The sequence below is a fragment of the Girardinichthys multiradiatus genome, chromosome X (genome assembly GCF_021462225.1).
Source record: "Girardinichthys multiradiatus isolate DD_20200921_A chromosome X, DD_fGirMul_XY1, whole genome shotgun sequence".
NCBI classification, from domain to species: Eukaryota; Metazoa; Chordata; class Actinopteri; order Cyprinodontiformes; family Goodeidae; genus Girardinichthys; species Girardinichthys multiradiatus.
In genome coordinates, this window is record NC_061817.1 from 36,684,536 (window position 1) to 36,706,154 (window position 21,619).

Genomic DNA, 21,619 nt, shown 5'->3' on the forward strand with positions numbered 1-21,619 from the left:
ATGTTCCACTCTGTATGAATTACCCTGAATTCCCAGTGAAAATTAATCGAAAGTGTTTGGTGAAAGGCAAAAATATGCCGTCTATGGCTGGTGATGTCCAACCATGAACCTGAATGTGTTTAATTGTCGTTTTATGTCCGTTTTATCAATTGTGATGCGCAAGGAAAAATATTTTTCAAACATAAACATTCCAAGTCTTGACTTGAGAATCTTAAAGATTCTCAGTTGGATTTAGGTTCAGTTCAGTCAATATGTTCTAAATAAAAAACAACTAAAAAAGCAAAACAATGGTGAACACAGCATAGTTATGTACATATTCAAGGGGGCAGTTAGATATATAAACTTATTTTGTCCCACCCCTCCTCCAAACATTATCAGATTGATCATTTCCTGTGTATATAATTATACTTCAATTTTATCAACTACAATGCAGTGCGTATGAATGTATATATGTATCCATAACAATATATTTTCACAAAATTTAATAATAACATGTACGGGCAAAAATAATTGTATAATATACAGCACTTATTGACACTAGGAAATCATTCTCATTATCATCGTTATTGCATTAGTAATAAAAATAATAAGAATTATAATAATAAAACGGGTATCATAATAATAACATCTATATGCCACAATTGGTAATAAGAGTCTGACCTAATAAGGGTCGTATTTTGACTGGGCCATTCGAACACATCCATAGTTTTTGTAAAGTGCAGCATAGTGGTTCGAGAATGAAGCCCTGTGGAACCCCACTTGTGATGTAATGTCTGTGTTCATTTACTGACAGCAGTATATTCCATAAGCTACATTATCTGCTACTTTAGACCAAGACATAGTGGTGGAATTGAGATGGAACTGTTGATGAGTCATGTGACTGCATTACAGGAATCACATTATAAGAATAAATGACACAATTTGACATCAGCCTGAATATTTGCTTCTTCGTTACAATGTATTTCATTATTAAATCCTTGATTGAATGTTATTTATTGATAATTTTTTATTATGATTATTTGTATATTCTTATTATCCAAGTTCTTATAGTTATTTTCTATTTTACATAGGTGTTTATTGAGTTTGGTTTTTCACAATTTATTAATTGCATTTGTTTGTATTGTCTTTGACTTCTCAACATTATTACTTATTATTCTATTATTTTAAACTTGTTTTTATAATTTTGTATTTGTTTATTAAAGCTACTTTTATTATTATTATTACATTTATAAGATATACAGTTATTTATTATTTACATATTGTATTTCAAATTTTTTGTATTTTGTTTTTACAGCTAATTATTTAATATAATCCCTATATTCTTTATAGTTACTTTTATTGTTTTATATTGGATTTACATTTTTATTATTAATTTTATTGTTAATTTCAATTCATTGTTAATTTCTTATTAGGTTTGAATCGGTATTATTTAAATTTTATTATTTAATTTTTGTTTATTTTAATCATTTTATTTTTATGACTCATTATTGTATTATTTGGTTTACATCACGCTAGTTTTATATTTACTTTTGAATAATAATAATTATACTAATAACCTATTGTTTCTCTACTTAATAAACATGGAATCGAACCGTCTTTAAAACAGAAAACTGTAATATTATACAAAACAATAGTTTTTAGCATTTACCAGCAGATAAATGATTATAATTATATTATGTTTAATCGTTCCGTGTTAACTGATTACTTGTGTGCGCCATTTTAAGGTAGTTGCGTTTGTTATACAGGATATCTGATATTTAATTTACTGTAAAACTGCATAAGAGCTCAAATACCACTTCTTCTTAATACTGTATATGAAAAATATATGAGTGGTAAACAGTTTTCAAATTTAGGCCGAACAGAAGAAGAACTAGAAAGATTGATGTGTTTTTTACTCACCAGGTCAGGGTGTTGCTGCTGTTAACATCCAAACTGTAAAGAGGTTTATCTCCTCCCGCAGTAACACCGCAACAAAGAGCGGGAAGGAAACGTTCAGCTGATAAAAAAAAAAAAAAAAAAAACCTCTAAAAGCTGTTTTTTGTGTCTGTTTCTACTGTCTCTTTTTCACTTTAGATCTGTTTTTATTTAAATGTCAATACTTCATTTTATAGACTGATCAAACATTTGAATAGTACTCTTTTCCTATTTTAAACATCCTTGGTGTGCCATTCTGATGTAAATACAGACTATTTAATCAAATTTTAACTACGTTACCCAGCAGCTATCGCATTGAACTGTGGGTAAGCAGGAAGTAAACAAACACACGTGGAAGATGGCGGTTTTAGAGCAGAAAGAGAAGAGGAAACATGTGGATATTTTAAGGGAATTTAGAGCATCGTTTTTCTCCATGAACCGCTTGGCTTCCTTTCCCTGGACTGTGAGTATGAGGCGCCACCAAACTCCGTTAAAAATGTGCCTGATTCTGCTGCAAAGCGTTCATTTAAAACAGCCGCAGAGAGCAGCTGGTTGACATTAATCACATATTAAACATCTGGAGGCTTTCGGCTCCAGAAACACCCAGCAAGGTGTCCTCTGGCTGGACATCCTACAGGATCCCAAATCCTCAGCTCTCCACCCCAGGGCTTCACAGCCGGTATGAGGTTTGCTGATAAGATTAATCTTTTCAGATTTGGTCTCATCTGTCCAGAGGACAATATCCCAGATGATTTGAGGTTAATTCAGATGCAGCTGGAGTCTTTTTCTTTCAACTATTCCAACTTAGCCATACTTGTTCACGCTTTTTCCAATCTTTCTTTCTGCAGAATGACGGACTTGATATAATTTGTAAATGACCTTGTGATCCATCAGATTGATGGTCAGCAAGACTTGCTTTCCTAAACTGATTGCTGATGTCTTTCCATCTTGGCATTGTGTCAACGCTGGTCTGAATGCTCCAGTTGTTTTAAGAACTGCTCAGACTTGTTAGTAATCTTCTAAACAATTTCTGATGCCTCACATTGACTGTTTCTCCAACAGTTTATAGAGACCGAGCTGCAGAACAAGTCATCAGAGTTTACCTCAGAGCTGCTAAAGCAGGTGAGATTGTCCTCTCACAAAACTTTATGTTAAACAGTTGCAATAATTAGTAAAAAAAAAGAACCTAAATGCTAAATGTTTTTGTTACAGACATGTCTTCATCCTCTGTGTGAGACGTTTCCACCATCAGTCCGATTCAGGAGGCTGTTCCTCACTGAGCTCATCAAACGGGTCAGTGTTCACTTTGTTCAAATTATAACACATCAATGATGATTTAGCAGAAAAGAATCATGTCATTTCTGCTACAGTCCCCTTGATCTACAGACCTTCACTGTGGTTCCAACATGCTGGGTAGTAAATGTTCTGTCTCTGTGCAGCAGGAGGCTGCAGGCTGCGACCCTCTGGATGAGCTGTACGATGCCCTGGCTGAGGTGGTGGGGGTGGAGGAGACCCCCGACTGCTACAAGAGCTACTTCCTGGTACAGAACATCTCCATCACTGAAGCACAAGCAAATGACTAGTAATTTATACGTGTGAAATCAAATGCAAAAAATATTTTATTAATAATTACTTGAGTGCGTCAGTTTACAAATCATTTTATCATAACATTTGCACAGATGTTTTTTTGTATATTTAAGACATTTTAGAATTTTATGTAATTTATTGCATTATAAATATGTATAAGTACATAAATATGTACTTATACATATTATTTATGTATGATTGTAATGTACACTTAATTCTACATATTAATGGTAAATACTACATTTTATATATAAACAGTTGTACTAATAAGTGAGGAAAATTGACTTTTTTAGATATTTAATAAATGTTCTAATTAGATATGTGATTTTTGTTATACCTACTTAATTTAACTGGTTTAAGGGACTTTTGCCCTTCATATTTGAAGGTGTTGCAGTATTGACATCAAAATTCACTCAATTCCCCAGCAGGTCGGTAAGTAAAGACGAAAACACATTAATGTTCCAGTTAAATAAGAGGATAAGTATTGAACATACTGGTCCTTCTCAAAATATTAGCAAATTGTGATAAAGTTCATTATTTTCCATAATGTCATGATGAAAATTTAACATTCATATATTTTAGATTCATTGCACACTAACTGAAATATTTCAGGTCTTTTATTGTCTTAATACAGATGATTTTGGCATACAGCTCATGAAAACCCAAAATTTCTATCTCACAAAATTAGCATATCATTAAAAGGGTCTCTAAACGAGCTATGAACCTAATCATCTGAATCAACGAGTTAACTCTAAACACCTGCAAAAGATTCCTGAGGCCTTTAAAACTCCCAGCCTGGTTCATCACTCAAAACCCCAATCATGGGTAAGACTGCCGACCTGACTGCTGTCCAGAAGGTCACTATTGACACCCTCAAGCAAGAGGGTAAGACACAGAAAGACATTTCTGAACGAATAGGCTGTTCCCAGAGTGCTGTATCAAGGCACCTCAGTGGGAAGTCTGTGGGAAGGAAAAAGTGTGGCAGAAAACGCTGCACAACGAGAAGAGGTGACCGGACCCTGAGGAAGATTGTGGAGAAGGGCCGATTCCAGACCTTGGGGGACCTGCGGAAGCAGTGGACTGAGTCTGGAGTAGAAACATCCAGAGCCACCGTGCACAGGCGTGTGCAGGAAATGGGCTACAGGTGCCGCATTCCCCAGACCTGGGCTACAGAGAAGCAGCACTGGACTGTTGCTCAGTGGTCCAAAGTACTTTTTTCGGATGAAAGCAAATTCTGCATGTCATTCGGAAATCAAGGTGCCAGAGTCTGGAGGAAGACTGGGGAGAAGGAAATGCCAAAATGCCAGAAGTCCAGTGTCAAGTACCCACAGTCAGTGATGGTCTGGGGTGCCGTGTCAACTGCTGGTGTTGGTCCACTGTGTTTTATCAAGGGCAGGGTCAATGCAGCTAGCTATCAGGAGATTTTGGAGCACTTCATGCTTCCATCTGCTGAAAAGCTTTATGGAGATGAAGATTTCATTTTTCAGCACGACCTGGCACCTGCCCACAGTGCCAAAACCACTGGTAAATGGTTTACTGACCATGGTATCACTGTGCTCAATTGGCCTGCCAACTCTCCTGACCTGAACCCCATAGAGAATCTGTGGGATATTGTGAAGAGAACGTTGAGAGACTCAAGACCCAACACTCTGGATGAGCTAAAGGCCGCTATCGAAGCATCCTGGGCCTCCATAAGACCTCAGCAGTGCCACAGGCTGATTGCCTCCATGCCACGCCGCATTGAAGCAGTCATTTCTGCCAAAGGATTCCCGACCAAGTATCGAGTGTATAACTGTACATGATTATTTGAAGGTTGACGTTTTTTGTATTAAAAACACTTTTCTTTTATTGGTCGGATGAAATATGCTAATTTTGTGAGATAGGAATTTTGGGTTTTCATGAGCTGTATGCCAAAATCATCCGTATTAAGACAATAAAAGACCTGAAATATTTCAGTTAGTGTGCAATGAATCTAAAACATATGAATGTTAAATTTTCATCATGACATTATGGAAAATAATGAACTTTATCACAATATGCTAATATTTTGAGAAGGACCTGTATATGTCAAAGTGCTGCTGGTTAAAAACCCTAAAATAGTGGCGATGGCAGCATGAAGTTGAAATAACGTGCATCCTCCTCATCCATCATCATCATCCCAGATATCAGTAGTTTGATGATTGAATATAAAGTGATTCAGAGTTTGGATCTGATTCATGTTCTCAAGCCTAATGGAGACGCCATCAGCCTTCTGGAAAGCATCGCTCTGATATCCGAGGGAACGACTGGTCTGGTGACCTGGGAAGCTGCTCTTTACCTGGCTGAGTGGACTCTGGAAAACCAACAGGTGTTCACCGGCAGGTATTACCTCGCCTAAATCACGGTGTAGATTTACTCAGAAGCCTGAAAAGTTTTTAACTAATTTGTTCCTGTAGGTCGGTTCTGGAGCTGGGAAGCGGTGTCGGATTAACAGGTATCACCGTCTGCCGCTCCTGCAACCCGCTTAGATTCGTCTTCAGCGACTGTCACTCCGCAGTCCTGGAAAAACTCAGAGAAAATGTCCGGCTGAACCGTCTCGGTGAGGAAACGTCTCCTGCCATCAGAGTGGACGAGCTGGACTGGACGACAGTGACGGAGGAGCAGATCCGAGGGATAAGAGCCGACACGGTCATCGCTGCAGGTCTTAAATCAGGCTGGGTGGTTCTTCTCTGATGGAACAGGTCATTCTCAGCTGACTGCTCCTGTCGTTGCCGTTTCCTGCAGACGTGGTGTACGATCCTGACGTCGCAGGAAGTCTGGTGAAGCTGCTGTTGAAGATCCTGGACTGTTCATCAGCGGAGGCTCAACCAGAGATCTACATCTGCTCCACCGTGAGAAACCCGGAAACGTACGGCGACTTCAAGCTGCAGCTTGGTGAGAATCCACAAAAGCAGCTTCAAATGAAAACGCTCCGGTTTACTGTATCCTGGTCTGTTCCCTACAGAAGCTGCAGGACTCAACCATGAGGTGATGACCGGACCTGTCGGCGCCGTGTTTCCCTACAACAGACTGGCTCCATTAGAGCTTATGAAAGTGTTCAGGTGACCAAACGTAGCAGAATAAAGGTTTTATTTACACATCTACATCATATGAAAGAATGTAAAGAAGTCTTTCTTCTTCTCTCGGAGTCCAGGAAGGCTGAGAGCTCATCTTCATCTGTGAGCTGCCAACAAAGGCAGGACGTTCTGGTCCCAGTTATCCTCCCAGCGCTGCCCCCTGCTGGCACGCAGGTTGCTCCTGAAAGTTCCCAATCTGCCGTCTGAACTGGGAAACTCTGAGAGGAGGGACTGGAAACCAGCAAGAAGATGACAACATGAGACAAAACAAAACAGGAAATAGATTCAGTCAATTCCTGGGAGCTAAAAGGCAGAAGTGGGAACAACTTTACTCAAATAAGGCCTCTTTGAAAGGAACCGGACAGTTATTAACTGTTCTGCTTAAAATAAAGTAGTTTTTAAAATTGTACAAACGCCGCACATTAGAAAATCTCTCTGTGACCTTCAGCATCTTGGAATATGTCAGGTGTGGGTATCTACTGCAGTGAGACTCTATCCAACGGGCTGAACATCTTATTGCTAAATGTGGATTCCCAACAGTCCTTTGCTATATTAACACTGATACACTATGTATACTTCCAGCTCCTGCCACATTTTTCAGACTTGCATCATGTATTTCATCCACTGTAAGTTCAGCGTGTGTCGCTGAGACGTTGGTGCAGCAGCACGTCTCACCTTCAGCTGCTCTGCGAGCTCTGCAGAGTCTCTGAAGATCAGGCCGTTCTCTTCGTGCTTCACCAGCTCCTGTAAGCTGGAGAAAACAAGAGTCACAGCTGATCTCAGTGACATCATCCTGGAGGATTTCTCTGAAACCTTGTCTGGACCTCTTACGTAGGAACCCCGGGGTTCTGGCTGACAGGATCCGATTAAAGGTTCTCACCAGTCAAATTGGATGGCGCAGACGGGAAGACAGCAGCCAAACATGTCCACCACCTTCATGGGCAGGTCCAAACCGCTGGATGACTTGTGGAGACAAACTCCCAGGTCTGCTGAACCTGCACAGCGAAAATTTGCAATGAGGGGCTTGACAGGAGGACAACCGCTGCAGTAAATAATGTCGTTGTATGTTACCAGCTGACAACTATTATTCTCTGACCCCTGATCAGACCAAAATAACTCTGAGTCACCTGCTGATTAGGGATGTAACGGTACACAGCAATCAGGTTTGGTACGTTTACGGTTCGCTTCAATCAAGAGAAACAAAAAGTGGTCACTTTAGAACGGACGGATGGACGGACGAAACCATATGAACACAATCAGTGTTGTTTTTGATGTTTTAATAGGACAAATTAGACATCTGAGAATAAAAAGTTTTAAATCACCATGGAAATGTTTGGTATTAACAGTCCAGTTTACCAGAGGTGCTCGAATCCACCATAGAAGCTGCTGTTGGGAAATCCGCTCTAGTGACGGTACCGTGTTTTGGACCACTTCAGTGCTACAGGCAGCAGGATTTGGACCTTAGTTGATTTTTCTCCACATACCTTATCGCTGTTAAAAGATACGTACACTGCCATAAAGTTCTGGTTCGGTCCACATTTCTTTCTCCACTGCAGCTGCATTAGAACCCTTAATGTTCCCGATAAGTTCAGTAATAGCTGGGAGTCCTCTCGGTTTTGTTCTGGTGTCACTTTTAAAGTTGCCCAACAGAACGATGCATTGAGCTTATAATTCCTTATATAAACATTCTGCGTGTGTTCCGGTAGAAAATAACACCATATTCGCTCGGTACCGAACCAACAACGCTGTACCAAATGTTTTCGGTATGAATTCGTGGACCGTTACACCACTACTTCTGATAGTAGATAATATTTAGGCTGGTAATCGTCACGGTTAGTACCAGATGTCTCGTGGTATTTGGCACTAAGTTCTCAGAAAATGTACTGCTGGACCGGGCCAGCCTCCTGGGCTACTGATGCTGGATAAGAACTAACAATTTGTACCGACTCAGAATGAAACATTGCATACACTTTGTTTTCTAGACTAGACAAGCCTCATTTTAATCTGAACGTCAGGCTTTTTCCTACCCAACAAGAGCGGGTAGTCTTCAGCCTCCAGCCACGGCGTGCAGATCTTCACGTGCTCTAAATTCAAAGAGCTGATGAGCTTCTTGTAGTGTTCCTTCTGTGGACCTTTCCCTGCACAAACACACAATCAGACTGGAGACCAAAGCATGAAACTGAAATGCTTCTGCTACATTCAATGAAATGTAGTCGGTCTGAAAATATTAGTTTACTGAAACGTCTGCATATTTTCTTGCATCTTCATCTGAGCGACTGTGTTCAGGTTTTACCTGTGATCACGCAGACCAAGGACGGTAACGACGCTCCTCCTCTGATGAAGTCTTCATACTCTGAAACAAGCAGGCCGACATCAGATAAATGTAAAAACATGTTTCAGGTGAGCTTTCGGTGACATCTTGTACCTTCCAGAGCTTTCAGCAGGATGGAGAAATCTTCATCCTCTGCAGAGAGAAAACATGAAACCAGAGACGTCAAACTGTCAGGATGTTTGAGTTTAAAGGTCTGAAGTTCTTCCGCAGACAAAGGTAGAGATTGTATTCACCTGTCCAGCTGGTGCTGCTGATCAGCAGAGCCGGTCGATCCAACCTCAGAGTCACGTCGCCGTTGCCCAGGTTACGGACGGTGAATACAGTCGTCTCTGCCTCCATTTCCTTCAAGTCAGACCTGAGAATGGATCAGAGAGGACATTTCTACAGGCTTTAAACATTAAACCTGGAAAAACTACAAACTGGATGGATGTTCAAGATCTGCTCAGTTTCAAGGAATACGAAAACAAATGGATGCACGGATAAGTAGATGGATGAACATATGACCGAACGGATGGATAAACTGATGGAAAGATGGATGGAAGGACAGATGGACAAACAGAAGAAAAATTGATGGACGGACAAAAAGATGGATGGATGGACACGGAGAGAGTGATGGTTGAGCAAACTGGTAGAGGAACAGATGAAAACATTCAAGGAAATATGGATGGACAAACAGATGGGAAGATGTAGGGAAAGATGGTTGGACAAAATGATAAATGGACAGAAGGATGGATGAATGACGGATAGATAGACAGTTGGATGGATGGACAGTCAAATGAATAATGATGAGCCAAGGCTGTGAATATAAATCTGATCCAGAACCTAAAAATACTGAAATGAAATTTCTTCTCCAGACTGTTTAGAACCTCTGTGATGATTAAAGAGCTTCAACTGCAGCTCGGTGCTGCTGATATGCAGATTGTTGTGTTTCACTTACAGTTTTTCCTAGTTATAAAACAAAATTTCTGATCATATTGATGATCCAAAAATATAAAAGGGATCTAAGGAACAGATACAAGAAGAGAAGAACCCTGCAGAACTCCTGATACATTCCTGATTAGAACTCGTTCGGACACCAAAGAGCCTCATCGGCGCTCACCCTGTGGCTCTGAACTGCGGGTGAGACTCGGCCAGTCTGACGAAGAGCTCGTGCTGCAGATCCAGAGGAGTCTCTCTGAAGATGGAGGCCGGTCGGTCGTACAGAGTGGTCGCCCTGGAAACACAAAACAGTCAAACTCTTTCTGCAGCCCTGCTCTCTATCTTTAATCATCTACTCTTATTTTAAAAGGATCATGCACACAAGTTACCAATTATTGGAGGAGGCATTCAATTCAATTCAATTCAATTCAAAAATACTTTATTAATCCCAAAGGGAAATTAAATGTTGTTGTAGCTCATATTATGAAGGTTTCTTCAAAGAGCCGTTGTAGATGCTGATGGCTGTGGGCAGGAAGGATCTCCTGTAGCGCTCCGTCTTACAGCAGATCTGAAGAAGCCTCTGACTGAAGACACTGTTGTTGTAGGACAGTCTCATGAAGAGGATGCTCAGGGTTCTCCATAATGTTCTTCATTTTATGAAGAATCCTTCTTTGCACAATGATCTCCAGAGGTTCCAGAGGAGTCCCCAGAACAGAGCCAGACTTCTTTATCAGCTTGTTGAGCTTTTTAAGTCCCTGGCTCTGATGCTGCTTCCCCAGCAGATGATGGTAGAAGAGATCACACTTTCCACAACAGACTTATAGAAGATATGCAGCATCTTGCTGCAAACACCAAAGGACTTAAGTTTCCTCAAGAAGTACAGTCTGCTCTGTCCCTTCTTGTAGATGGCTTCACAGTTGCATCTCCAAGGAGATGCAAAGTGAGGGTGACTCAGTTTAACAAACATTTTCTTGTTTCTCTAAGATTCCAGTTTTTGTCACAGAAACCTGCACATCTGTGCTGATGTGAAACGTTAATTAGAACGGTAAAAGTTCTGATCTGAAGAAACTGAAGCTGGGACCAGTGTGTAGCCCTGCGAACCACACACCAGGAGGCTAATCTGAAGCAAACAGAGAGAATCTTACTTGATCCCCCAGTTTTTCAGCAAGTCCCCCTTCATGGCGTTCGTCACACACAGACTGTGAGAGGCCAGAGGACCAAAAAGGTGCTCGTACCTAAACAAAGAAAACATGCGTCTTAGATCAGAAAAGGTTGGAAAAGAACAAAATTATTTCCTTAAAACATTCAGAATTACAACATTTTGTTTCTCAGCCTTGTTTGGTGTATTTCAGCCATTCCTGCTTTTCAGGATGCACCACAGTGCAATGTTCCCAATTCTTCTCCCAACACCTTAAATCCGCCACAAAGAGTTTCAGGCCATCCCGTCACAGTACCTGGCTGCAGATGGCTTACAACAAACTGGACCCTCCTTTTCTCCAACAAACAACAGGAATACTGTTAGGAATAACCTTAATTAATATGCTCATAGCTGTTTTTCCCTTTTATACTATAGTGAAATAAATATAAGCTCTAATGTTTCCCTTTTGTTACAATAGGATAAGAAGCTCATAAACATACAGTACAAGGATAAATGGCCCAAGGTTTGTCATGAATGACCTGAAGCTGGGGCACTGGGTTTGATGGTGGAGCAGCTGGTATAACTGGGTTGATTAGAAGGGTACAGCAACACTTAGATTAAGTATGGACACCCTCTACTACACAATCTAACAGATAGACACCACAATGGTGACACATAGTCTACTGATAATCACTGAGGGAGAGAACATCCATTGCATTGGAGAACCAGATATAAAAACTGTATGTGACCTTCTATCGGGGCTCTTCGTCATCCTCTAACAGACGGCGACGGTCCGAGACGGGAGCCTCAGCGCTGATCTCTGTGATCATTCCACTGCCTTCATTTAGATTAAAAGAGCTAAAAGTTAGAAACTGTTTGAGATTCGTTCCTTTAAGAGTCTTTAGATAAAGCGAGTGACTGTTTCCGGGGTCCAAGTACCGGTGGAGCTCCGAGCCGTCTGACCGCCAACAGGGTGCAATAGCTCGGACAAATTGGTGTTCCCGCCCGCGCCCCGGAAGCGGAAACCACTTTTGGATAGGATAGGGTTGCCACGGAAGGACAACACATCACCGCAGCAGCCGCAAACAGGTAAAGAGATACCTATTAAAAATCTCCAGTGTTTTTAAAAACACTCTGGCTGTGTTGTTAGTTCTGAGTGAGCTGTTTTTGTAATTCTTGGAGGCAGAGAAATGGTTCAGAATAATTGTTGCGTACGCATTAATAAGTGATAAGACGTGTTAAGTGGTGCGATTTTAACGGTGACAGCCCGGGAAGAACGGTACAATCTTCCAAACTTCGGCTAAAATCTAAGGGTGTAGGTTTGGAGTTCCTTTATTGTATGCAAGGGAAGATCGGTTTCCCTCGCACACAATATAAAAGCTAACCCCCTGAATGAGGCACCATACTTGGCTAAGGTTTGAACGGATCCTAAGTTCCTCTTAACGGAATTTGAAAGCGCCGCCAAGGGGGAAAAATTAGGTTTCGTTAGCTCCTTGGGCTTCTCTTAAAAGCCCATAAAGCTGCTAATTTCCTTGTGAGTAAAACACGCAGAGATAGATGCGCATCCTCGGCATGGTTTAAAGGTCCTGCGGTTCTCTTAAAGAACACAAAAGCGCCACCGAGAGGGGGTCTTGAGTTTCGATAGCTCTCTAATTTTTCCATAAGAAAAATTTAAACACTGCTGGCTCCTTTTTGAGTAAACAGCTGTATAAATATAAAAGTGTAACATCAACTGGCCAGTGGGAATGTGTGTGAGTCGGAAGTGAGTTGACGGAAGTGACGGGGGACATATTACACTGACGAACCCTGACTGACTGCTACATGCTAAGCTAACATGCTAAGCCGACACACCCTAGCTCACTGAATAAACTGCTGTGATAAGCTTTGGTGTCTGAGAGACAACGGAATAAGCTCTCATGTGGACCAGGAAACGTTGCTGTACCGCCTGAGTGTGTGAAAATGTGTGTGAAGTGAGAGAATGACTGAGACGTCACTAGAAAATGAGCTCCCTGCTTGTTCTGTAGGAGCAATGCTTGGAGACAGGGAGGAGAAATATATTAGCAAGTTTCAACCACAAAGACGCTTTAATAAGTTAAAACAACAGTTTGATGGAGCTTGTTTGGGTCCCGGAAATAATTGTCGATTCACCAGAAAAGGGTAAGAAATAATTTTTAACCATTAAGTGACAAAGTGGTTCCACTCTAAAAATGCTGTATTTACGGGGCAATCGAACTTTTTATGTGGCCATTATGTCTGTCTGTTTTTGTGAAATGAGTGTCTGTTTCATGCTATGTAAAAAAGTAGGCTATATGTGACAGTATACATTTAATTTAAACTGTTTTCTGATATGAAACTAATTGGAATTTTGAGTTATTCGGTCTGGAGAAGCAGTCCTGACCATGGACCGCCTGCTTGAAAGGTAAAAACATTTTAAACTGTCTGACCTTCTGATCCTCAGCAGTAGTATAATAATGTTAGGTCAGTTCTTTATAACACCAGAAAGGGACAACCTCTCCCCTCAAAACATGATTTTAACAGACGGTTTGACCTTTTCCAGTCAGAATGATCAAATTAGACTCAAATTTAACACAAGATAAAATTCACCTTAACAGAATTACTGGACTGGACTGAAATGGAGAAAACTTGAGTTAATTGAAACAAACTTTGGTTACATGAAATAAATACAAAGTGTAATTAAAAGAGAAATTGTACAGTGTGTTTATAAAACTGGGCAAGACAACTAAGATTATAAGACGTAACATGCCCTTCATTTTTGTGTTCATCAATTTCATTAAGCCTTCTAAACGAATAAGTTTTTCCACAAGACTCAGTTACAGTTAAATGTAATTGAACCAGATTTTAAAAAAGGGTATCTATGGTTCAGATTTAATACTTACATTAACAATTAAATGAACACAATACTCTAACCCTTTTTGATGCCTACACTACACATAAGAATAGACCCATCGAGGTATGGAAAGAGATTAAAATAAGCACTAGAACTAATGAAATTAGCATTCGCATTATTAGAACAATAGCAACTAATAAAAACTAGTGACCCCATTCTTAAATATAATAAGGACTTACTGCATTAAAAAATATAGATAGATCTAAATAAAGCTAGATTAGAATAGAACATTTAGTGCCGTTATAATCTTACTGAGGAATACCACAAACATTGTTATGGGACCAGATGATTACGAGGGAGCAGCTTTATCAGGGCCAAACAGAAACATTTACAGGGAAGATCCAATGTCCTTCGACCTGATTTTGACTTTATTTAACCCTATCATTCCCCATTTTATGTATGGAAATAAATAAAAGGTATAATTGGCAGCACTGACAACTGATTATTTCAAGGGTAACCCCTTGAGATGTACCATCTCATTTTTGAAAGGGTCCTTGCAGAACAGAAGATAAACGACAGTAATACGAATCAAACAAATGTGAAAAAAAAATCACACATTCTCACAACCACCACCAGCATAGCAACTGCATGACACATATACTTAACATCAAGACACAAAATAAGACAACACATACAGATGCAGAGTTCATGTTTATATCTCTGTGAGGATTAAGTCCAGAATAAATGAATCTTTATTCTTACTGAAAGCAAGAGCAAGATGTTTTACGATAAAGTAAGTAAACGTTTGAGGGGATGAAGATTATTTTCTGTGGCATGGCCATAAATAACATCAGCGTGTTCTGGGATTGGCAGCACCAGTTGTGGAAAACTCTTTTACGAGCTGGAAGGAAAAACATTCTCAGAAAGATAATGTGACAATTTTGAGGCAACAGGCTTTCAAACAATATTAAATTTAGGATTTTACCTCGACCAGTTAGACTCAGATTTTATCAGACTCCAAAGGATGATTTGTTGAAAACTTTACAACAAATAATTGCAGAGATTAAACTTGGAAAAACTTTCACTCATTTAATACTTACAGCAGGAGGAAAAATGCTGTTAACGTTATATAATTTGAAAAGAATAAATTCACCATTGCCTTCTGACAAGATTAAAATTAATGTCATATATTAAAACTTGGTTTTCACCAAAAGTAGTAGTTGCATTAAATGATAGAGTTGATTTAATTACAAACAATAAAATCCCTGGCGGATTATACATACCGATTTAAGTCACACATTGATTAATGTGAGGTGGGTTTTTTCCCACCTCAACAGGGGGATTGTAATGGATGTATGATTCTGTGGCCTTTTCTAATCATCTCTTTGCTGCCTTAAATAAATATATCTGCCCTTGTTGCTCATCTGCTGCACCGCTCACTGCTACATCTTACACAACATAACTGTTGATTTCACATAAGATGCAACACATAGTCAAAGATAAACTGATACAAGAGGATGACACCCTTCAGGCTCTCATCCTTAGGGGCATAACTACAACCATGGAGTTCATGGACTCAGGGGATTCGGGAGTGCCAACTGCCTGTCAGATGCAAATAGTTAAGGGGTCGGGCCCCACAAATCAAGGATGTAAGAAAGAGGGGGCTGTGATCAGGCTCACTGGATTGACGGAGGATAACCCGTAAGTGAAAAGGGGGACCGCCGTCTGACCCGATATCCTTTACAGTGATTTCTGTGACTTAATGAATAATGTTGATATTATAGGAATCAGAATATTTGATTTAATGGTATGAATGATGTACCAGATATGAGAATGAAATGAGTTAAGCACATGTCATGAAGGAAAGTATTAATAGGACCTCGCAGTTTATTTTTGGTTATGTGTTCACCTCCATAGGTTGATTTTTAGGACGTGTGTTAGGTAATGAATGGAGGCTGCTTTAAAGTAAAACGTTTTCTAATTGTGTTAAACAGGTACATTGTTTTTGATCATGATGAAATATTTTTGACTAAGATCCATTTGATTAAGCCACTATGTGGCCTGCTTTAATGATAATAATAGTAGTTGATAATTACCTACAATTGGGTGTAATTGGCCCGGTATGAACATATGATTTTATATTTCCATTTTAAGACTAACCTTTTCAGGTAGCTGAACCTGCCAAAAGACGCTTGGGGATGGATGTCCCTCAGGGGGCAGAGAAGATGGACGAAGACAATCAACACTTAGGGTCTACATTAACTGATTCACATGATGTTAGACAGATGTTTCTGCTGTGCTTCAGGCTGTTGTCCTTTCTCTCTCTTTTCTCTAAATCAACACATACAGGTTTGATGGGGTTAGACTTATCTCCACTAGGTGGTTCAACTGTTGCTTAGATACAACCAGGGGATGGCGTTGCCACATGACAGCTGGAAGGAGATTCACTGGTCATATCTAGGTTTAACACACATACAGGGTTGAATGATTGTTTCGAGTGGTGGGTACCCAGTTGTAGGTGGTCCACTACCCAGTGCCTAGGGGGTTAACTGATCTAAATTAGTGAGGTGCCTTTAAATGACACCTCATCAGGGGGGGTTGTTAGGAATAACCTTAATTAATATGCTCATAGCTGTTTTTCCCTTTTATACTATAGTGAAATAAATATAAGCTCTAATGTTTCCCTTTTGTTAGAATAGGATAAGAAGCTCATAAACATACAGTACAAGGATAAATGGCCCAAGGTTTGTCATGAATGACCTGAAGCTGGGGCACTGGGTTTGATAGTGGAGCAGCTGGTATAACTGGTTTGATTAGAAGGGTACAGCAACACTTAGATTAAGTATGGACACCCTCTACTACACAATCTAACAGATAGACACCACAATGGTGACACATAGTCTACTGATAATCACTGAGGGAGGGAACATCCATTGCATTGGAGAACCAGATATAAAACTACATGTGACCTTCTATCGCGGCTCTTCGTCATCCTCTAACAGACGGCGACGGTCCAAGATGGGAGCCTCAGCGCTGATCTCTGTGATCATTCCTCTGCCTTAATTTAGATTAAAGGAGCTAAAAGTTAGAAACGGTATGAGATTCGTTCCTTTAAGAGTCTTTAGATAGAGCGAGTGACTGTTTCCAGGGTTTCAAGGACCGGAGGGGCTCTGAGGCGTCTGACCGCCAACAGGGTGCGGTAGCTCGGACAATACTGATCCGTCAGACCATAATCCATGTTCTCTCTGTGTACTGATCCATCCCAGAGGCTTAGCTCTGAGCCGAGGTACACGGACGCTGCCTCTGATAAAGGTTAACTTCAATCTTCTCTGCACAGCAGAATGTGTGAATGTAACTCCATAATGTAGTGCCCAACAAGGTAATGCCTTTTGGTTCCAGGAGCTGTTGATGAAGCTACAGCTAACATGAACAGGTCGTTATAAGCCATTAACATCCCATGATAATCCACCAATGTCACTGGGTAATAATCAAGCTCATCCTTTCACAGTAAAACATGCAGCAGCTGCATTCTGGAGCTCATATACCGGCTTCCTTTCACTCGTCATTACATGAGATAGACTCGAGTCTCAGATCACGAGTCAAAGTCAAGTCTGAAGTGTTTGGTTTTTGCAATGTAAGTGAGAGTCTTGCACTCATGTCGCCAACTCTTGTGTGATGATGAAAGCTGAAAAGGATGGTGGGTAATAGTAATCGATTTCACTGCCAGATTTTCATTGATTTCAATGCCTTCCTCACACATTCGCCGTCAAACCAGAGACGCTATGAACATCTCTAGGCGAGATCTGAATTGTGTTAAAAGTCTGAAATGCAGGAATGGAGGAATAACAAAAGAAAAAAAAAGCATGAAATACAATTTGGCTTCGTATTGTCTGATATTAATTAAAGTCAAAGAAATTAAAAGAATCACTTTAGTTGCCTGGTTTTATAGACCCAATGTTTCCTCTAGCAACGGTGTCCAAACTTTCTGCACCGCCGGCCAAACTCACTCAGGTGCCATATAGATTTGGCTTTTATTAAAAAGACTAAATAATTGAATTGTGAATCTTTCCTTTTTATCTGCTCAGGAATAAATTAAACATCCAATAGTTTATTAAAACAAGGAAGAGAACAACATATTAAAAGGTCTGAAAAAGGGTCCCGGATGTTAGCTCTAACAAAGGAAAGGCGCTCAGTTTCCTTTTTGGGTCAAATATTTTCTATTTTGTTGGTCTAGAAAATGTTTTTAAGTCTATTTTTGGTAAACCCTTTCTGTATTTAGCCAGGTTTAATTAGTGGGTGAGCCCAAGTCTGTGTTTGAGTCAAAGGTCACTGGATGTTTGTGACCCTACTTACTATTGTGTCAAAATAAAGGTGAAAGAACCATGGCCAATAAAGATACTTTGGGTTAATGCTAACCTTTTACATTAAAGAAGACATACGTCTGCAACGGCTCCATTTGCTGGAGAGTCATTCTTGAACTGCGGTCGAGGGCCACACAAATGCTGCAAATGGCCCCTGGGCCACACTTTGGGCACCACTGCTCTAGAGGTAGGAAATATGTTTACCAGCAACCAGTAAGCAACATAAAACCGAGGATGAAAAATGAATGTTGAAGGGACCGACCACTTAGCGAGTCGGACCACAGGATGCGACGCTCCGAGGCTCAGAGCCATGATGGTGTAGCCGTAGTTGTGCCAGTCGATAATGAATGTGCTGCCGCGCAGGACGCACACGACCCACGCCACTGCAACCCCGGGCAGCCCAGGAGGATTCTGGGATCCAAACACGAGAAACAAAAACGTTAAATTCGCAAACCTGTAATGAAAACTGCAGCACATTCAGAGCAAAGTCTCCTCCTCTTCAACAGTGACTCAGAATAATAAACCTGATAAAACGTCTGAACCTACCTGCATCAGGATGTGGGCCTGCAGCTCCATCGACAGCAGAACGTGAAGAATCTGCGCAGACTGAACGATCGTCTTCGTTACGTATGTCAGGAGTTTGGGTCCAGCTGGAAAAGCAGCAGGAAGTTTTTGTGTCGGCACTTTTTAAGGTTTATGCAGTAGGACAACTAAACACAGCTCAGTTTACCTTGAACGCCTTTCACCTCAGAGATGGCAACTATCCGGATCTTCTCCTCACTCAACACGTCCTGATGAGGCTTGGAGTCTGAAAAACATTTACTGTCACTCTTAGAGTTGAAGGTGGTGCGGCGGCCATTTTGCCCTCCAGTCATTTTACCTATCGTGTCTCTTTCTTGAACAATCCTAACTATCTGGCCTACTCATTTGGCCTGTGTTTGTGTCTGCTTGAGGTAAATCGCTGATGTTTTTCATCCAATCAATGGGAAGCAAACAGAAATTTGACTGAAGTCAAGATGGAGACGTCTGTGAACATCAATTTTCAGGTCATGCCACAGTTTCTCAAACATTTATGTCTGGACTTTGACTAGGCCATTCTAACACATGAAGGCACTTTAATCCTTCCATTGTAGCTCTGGCTGCATGTTCAGGGTTGCTGTTCTGCTGAAAGGTGAACCTCCAGCCCAGCCTCAAGTTGTCTGCAGCCTCTAACAGGTTTACCAGGATTCTTCTGGATTTAGCTCCATCCATCTTTCCATCAACTCTGACTAGGACCCCCACAGCATGATGCTGCCACAGCCATGTTTCCCAGAGGGGATGCACCTTAGTTTTCAGCGACACAGTCTTGTATGTGTTCGAAAAGTTAGATTTGGGTCAGAGGACCTTACTCCACGTTTGCAGTGTCTCCTACATGGAATAAAATCATTCTGCAAACTGGATGTCTTGCTTTTAACTCTTCCTAATGGCCAGATTTGTGGAGTGTTTTACTAAGTTTTCTTGCTGACAGGTTCCCCTACCTGAGCTGTGGATCTCTACATCTCCTCCAGAGTTACTGTGGACCTCTTCACTGCTTCTCTGATTAATGCTCTCCTTGCCAATCTTGTCAGTTTAGGTGTTCCTGCTCAAGAAAAGCATTCTTACAGCATGATGCTACCACCACCATGTTTCATGGTGGGGATGGTGTGTTCAGGGTAGGTTTGCAGTTGGTCCTCTTTCCATGTTAAGATGACCGTTTGAACAGAGCTCTGTGAGTTGTTTCTTTTTCCACGTTTATAGCATCTTCTGGAGACTTTTTTCTCCTTTAGACTTTGTAAGACATCTCAGTCAGTTACATTTTACTCATATTAACTCTGTAAACTTTTATGTCTCATTTGTTCTGTGTTTTCTTGGCAGCAAGTGAATAAATGACAGTATGGAGCTATGTTCCAGCGGGCCATATTCTCACCTAAAAACCCCACAAAGGTGACCTGGTATCCGTGTTTGCTGAGGGACAAGGCGTGATACTGCATCCGAGGACTGCGTCCGATGTCCCCCAACACCAGCACGCACACCCGCCGGTCCGAACCGCCGTCCCGCTGCCGCAGCCTCCGCAAACACGTTAACAGGATCCCGGCAACAACAGCCAGACAAACACCCGGACAGGTTAAACCGGAGTCTGTCACAAAATACGAAGGTAAACCCGCAAAAACGACAGCAAGGACCGCGAGCAGCGCCACGGTGGAACCGCGCGTCGCCATATTTGTTTGAGAGTCAGGAAGAGGTTAGGGGGCGGGGCTTCAGATTTAAAGGGACCGCAGCGATCAGAAATACCAAAATAAAGCTGGATTCTGAGCATCACTGTGCTCGGCGTTTTATGACTCATTGCAGCTATTGTGTACACCACTGTTCTTTGTGTGCTACAGCAAATTGTCCATCTCTGTCTCTTCCACTTAGTGTTTTTTTGTGTATAAATGCGATTGCCCTTCTAATCTTCAGGATTTTCTCAGTAAAGAATTTAGCAAATGAATTGCAGGCCTTGTTAGAGTGGAGTTCAGATGCTAAAGACGCAGGAGGGTTTGTTAACCTGTCGACCGTAGCAAACAAGGCATTATCATTAATGATGTTATTATTGATTATCACAGGGAACAAAGAAGCTCTTGCATTCTTTAGCTGTAAGTTATATCTGTGAAGTCTCTCGTTGTAGATATCAAAGTTAGTCTGTGGCCACCTCTGTTCGGCTTTTTCATTTCTCACTGGTGGAGCATTTCCCCACGGAGATTTCTTTTTACCAGAGACAACCTGCACCTTAGAGGGAGCAATGAAATCAATGATGTCTGAAGTTTTAGAATGGAAGTTATCTTCCAGCTCATTTATTGAGTTACAGAACAACGTGGAAATGGAAGAAAAAACTTGGTTAAAAGTTCGTAAAAAGATTTTTCTTAAAATATCTCCTTGGCTAATTGAGTCGGAAAATTATACTTTTAAAGATAACAGAAAAGTGGTCAGATTGGGTAACATCAGCTAAAAAGTCCAAAATACAAGTCCTTCTCAAAATATTAGCATATTGTGATAAAGTTCATTATTTTCCATAATGTAATGATGAAAATTTAACATTCATATATTTTAGATTCATTGCACACTAACTGAAATATTTCAGGTCTTTTATTGTCTTAATATGGGTGATTTTGGCATACAGCTCATGAAAACCCAAAATTCCTATCTCACAAAATTAGCATATTTCATCCGACCAATAAAATAAAATGTTTTTAATACAAAAAACGTCAACCTTCAAATAATCACGTACAGCTATGCACTCAATACTTGATCGGGAATCCTTTGGCAGAAATGACTGCTTCAATGCGGCGTGGCATGGAGGCAATCAGCCTGTGGCACTGCTGAGGTCTTATGGAGGCCCAGGATGCTTCGATAGCGGCCTTTAGCTCATCC

At 40.7% G+C, this 21,619-nt stretch overlaps 3 protein-coding genes across 4 annotated transcripts in view; 1 reads left to right on the top strand and 2 right to left on the bottom strand.

The window, feature by feature from the left end:
* The window catches only part of LOC124862747 (phosphatidylinositol N-acetylglucosaminyltransferase subunit Q-like), a 25,823-nt gene extending 23,653 nt beyond the window's left edge, over positions 1-2,170 (bottom strand). The window contains 1 exon segment of the mRNA XM_047356845.1: positions 1,900-2,170. The gene's annotated coding sequence lies outside the window, so the exon portion shown is untranslated.
* Positions 1-6,585, top strand: part of LOC124862494 (protein-lysine N-methyltransferase EEF2KMT-like) — a 7,058-nt gene extending 473 nt beyond the window's left edge. Inside the window, exons 2-9 of the mRNA XM_047356449.1 lie at positions 2,243-2,377; positions 2,977-3,036; positions 3,127-3,207; positions 3,354-3,455; positions 5,729-5,862; positions 5,937-6,181; positions 6,265-6,414; positions 6,485-6,585. Coding sequence (XP_047212405.1) covers positions 2,243-2,377; positions 2,977-3,036; positions 3,127-3,207; positions 3,354-3,455; positions 5,729-5,862; positions 5,937-6,181; positions 6,265-6,414; positions 6,485-6,585 — 1,008 coding nt within the window. The remainder of the gene's footprint in view (positions 1-2,242; positions 2,378-2,976; positions 3,037-3,126; positions 3,208-3,353; positions 3,456-5,728; positions 5,863-5,936; positions 6,182-6,264; positions 6,415-6,484) is intronic.
* Positions 6,586-6,592: 7 nt separating this feature from the next.
* Positions 6,593-20,461, bottom strand: LOC124862748 (chitobiosyldiphosphodolichol beta-mannosyltransferase-like). Of its 2 annotated transcripts, XM_047356846.1 has the most exons (13): positions 20,139-20,461; positions 18,924-19,001; positions 18,740-18,843; positions 18,456-18,604; positions 10,992-11,081; positions 10,028-10,141; positions 9,162-9,283; positions 9,022-9,060; positions 8,890-8,949; positions 8,624-8,734; positions 7,477-7,591; positions 7,272-7,347; positions 6,593-6,827 (listed from the first exon to the last, which is right to left on the bottom strand). In XM_047356846.1, the coding sequence occupies exons 1-13, from the start codon at positions 20,428-20,430 to the stop codon at positions 6,693-6,695; spliced, it is 1,485 nt and encodes a 494-aa protein (XP_047212802.1). In that variant the 5' UTR covers positions 20,431-20,461; the 3' UTR covers positions 6,593-6,692. The 2 variants fall into 2 exon arrangements, with proteins under 2 accessions (XP_047212802.1, XP_047212803.1); XM_047356847.1 differs by lacking the exon at positions 6,593-6,827 and having other exon boundaries at positions 7,273-7,347; positions 7,428-7,591.
* Positions 20,462-21,619: the final 1,158 nt, after the last annotated feature.

Excerpts from the sequence above, each read along its gene's own strand:
- LOC124862748 (XM_047356846.1), bottom strand. The coding sequence starts at position 20,430 with ATGGCGACGCGCGGTTCCACCGTGGCGCTGCTCGCGGTCCTTGCTGTC. Across the intron at positions 18,605-18,739 it reads AGGCCCACATCCTGATGCAG|AATCCTCCTGGGCTGCCCGG; the intron begins GTAGGTTCAGAC and ends TTTGGATCCCAG. Across the intron at positions 7,592-8,623 it reads AGACTACCCGCTCTTGTTGG|GTTCAGCAGACCTGGGAGTT; the intron begins GTAGGAAAAAGC and ends TTCGCTGTGCAG.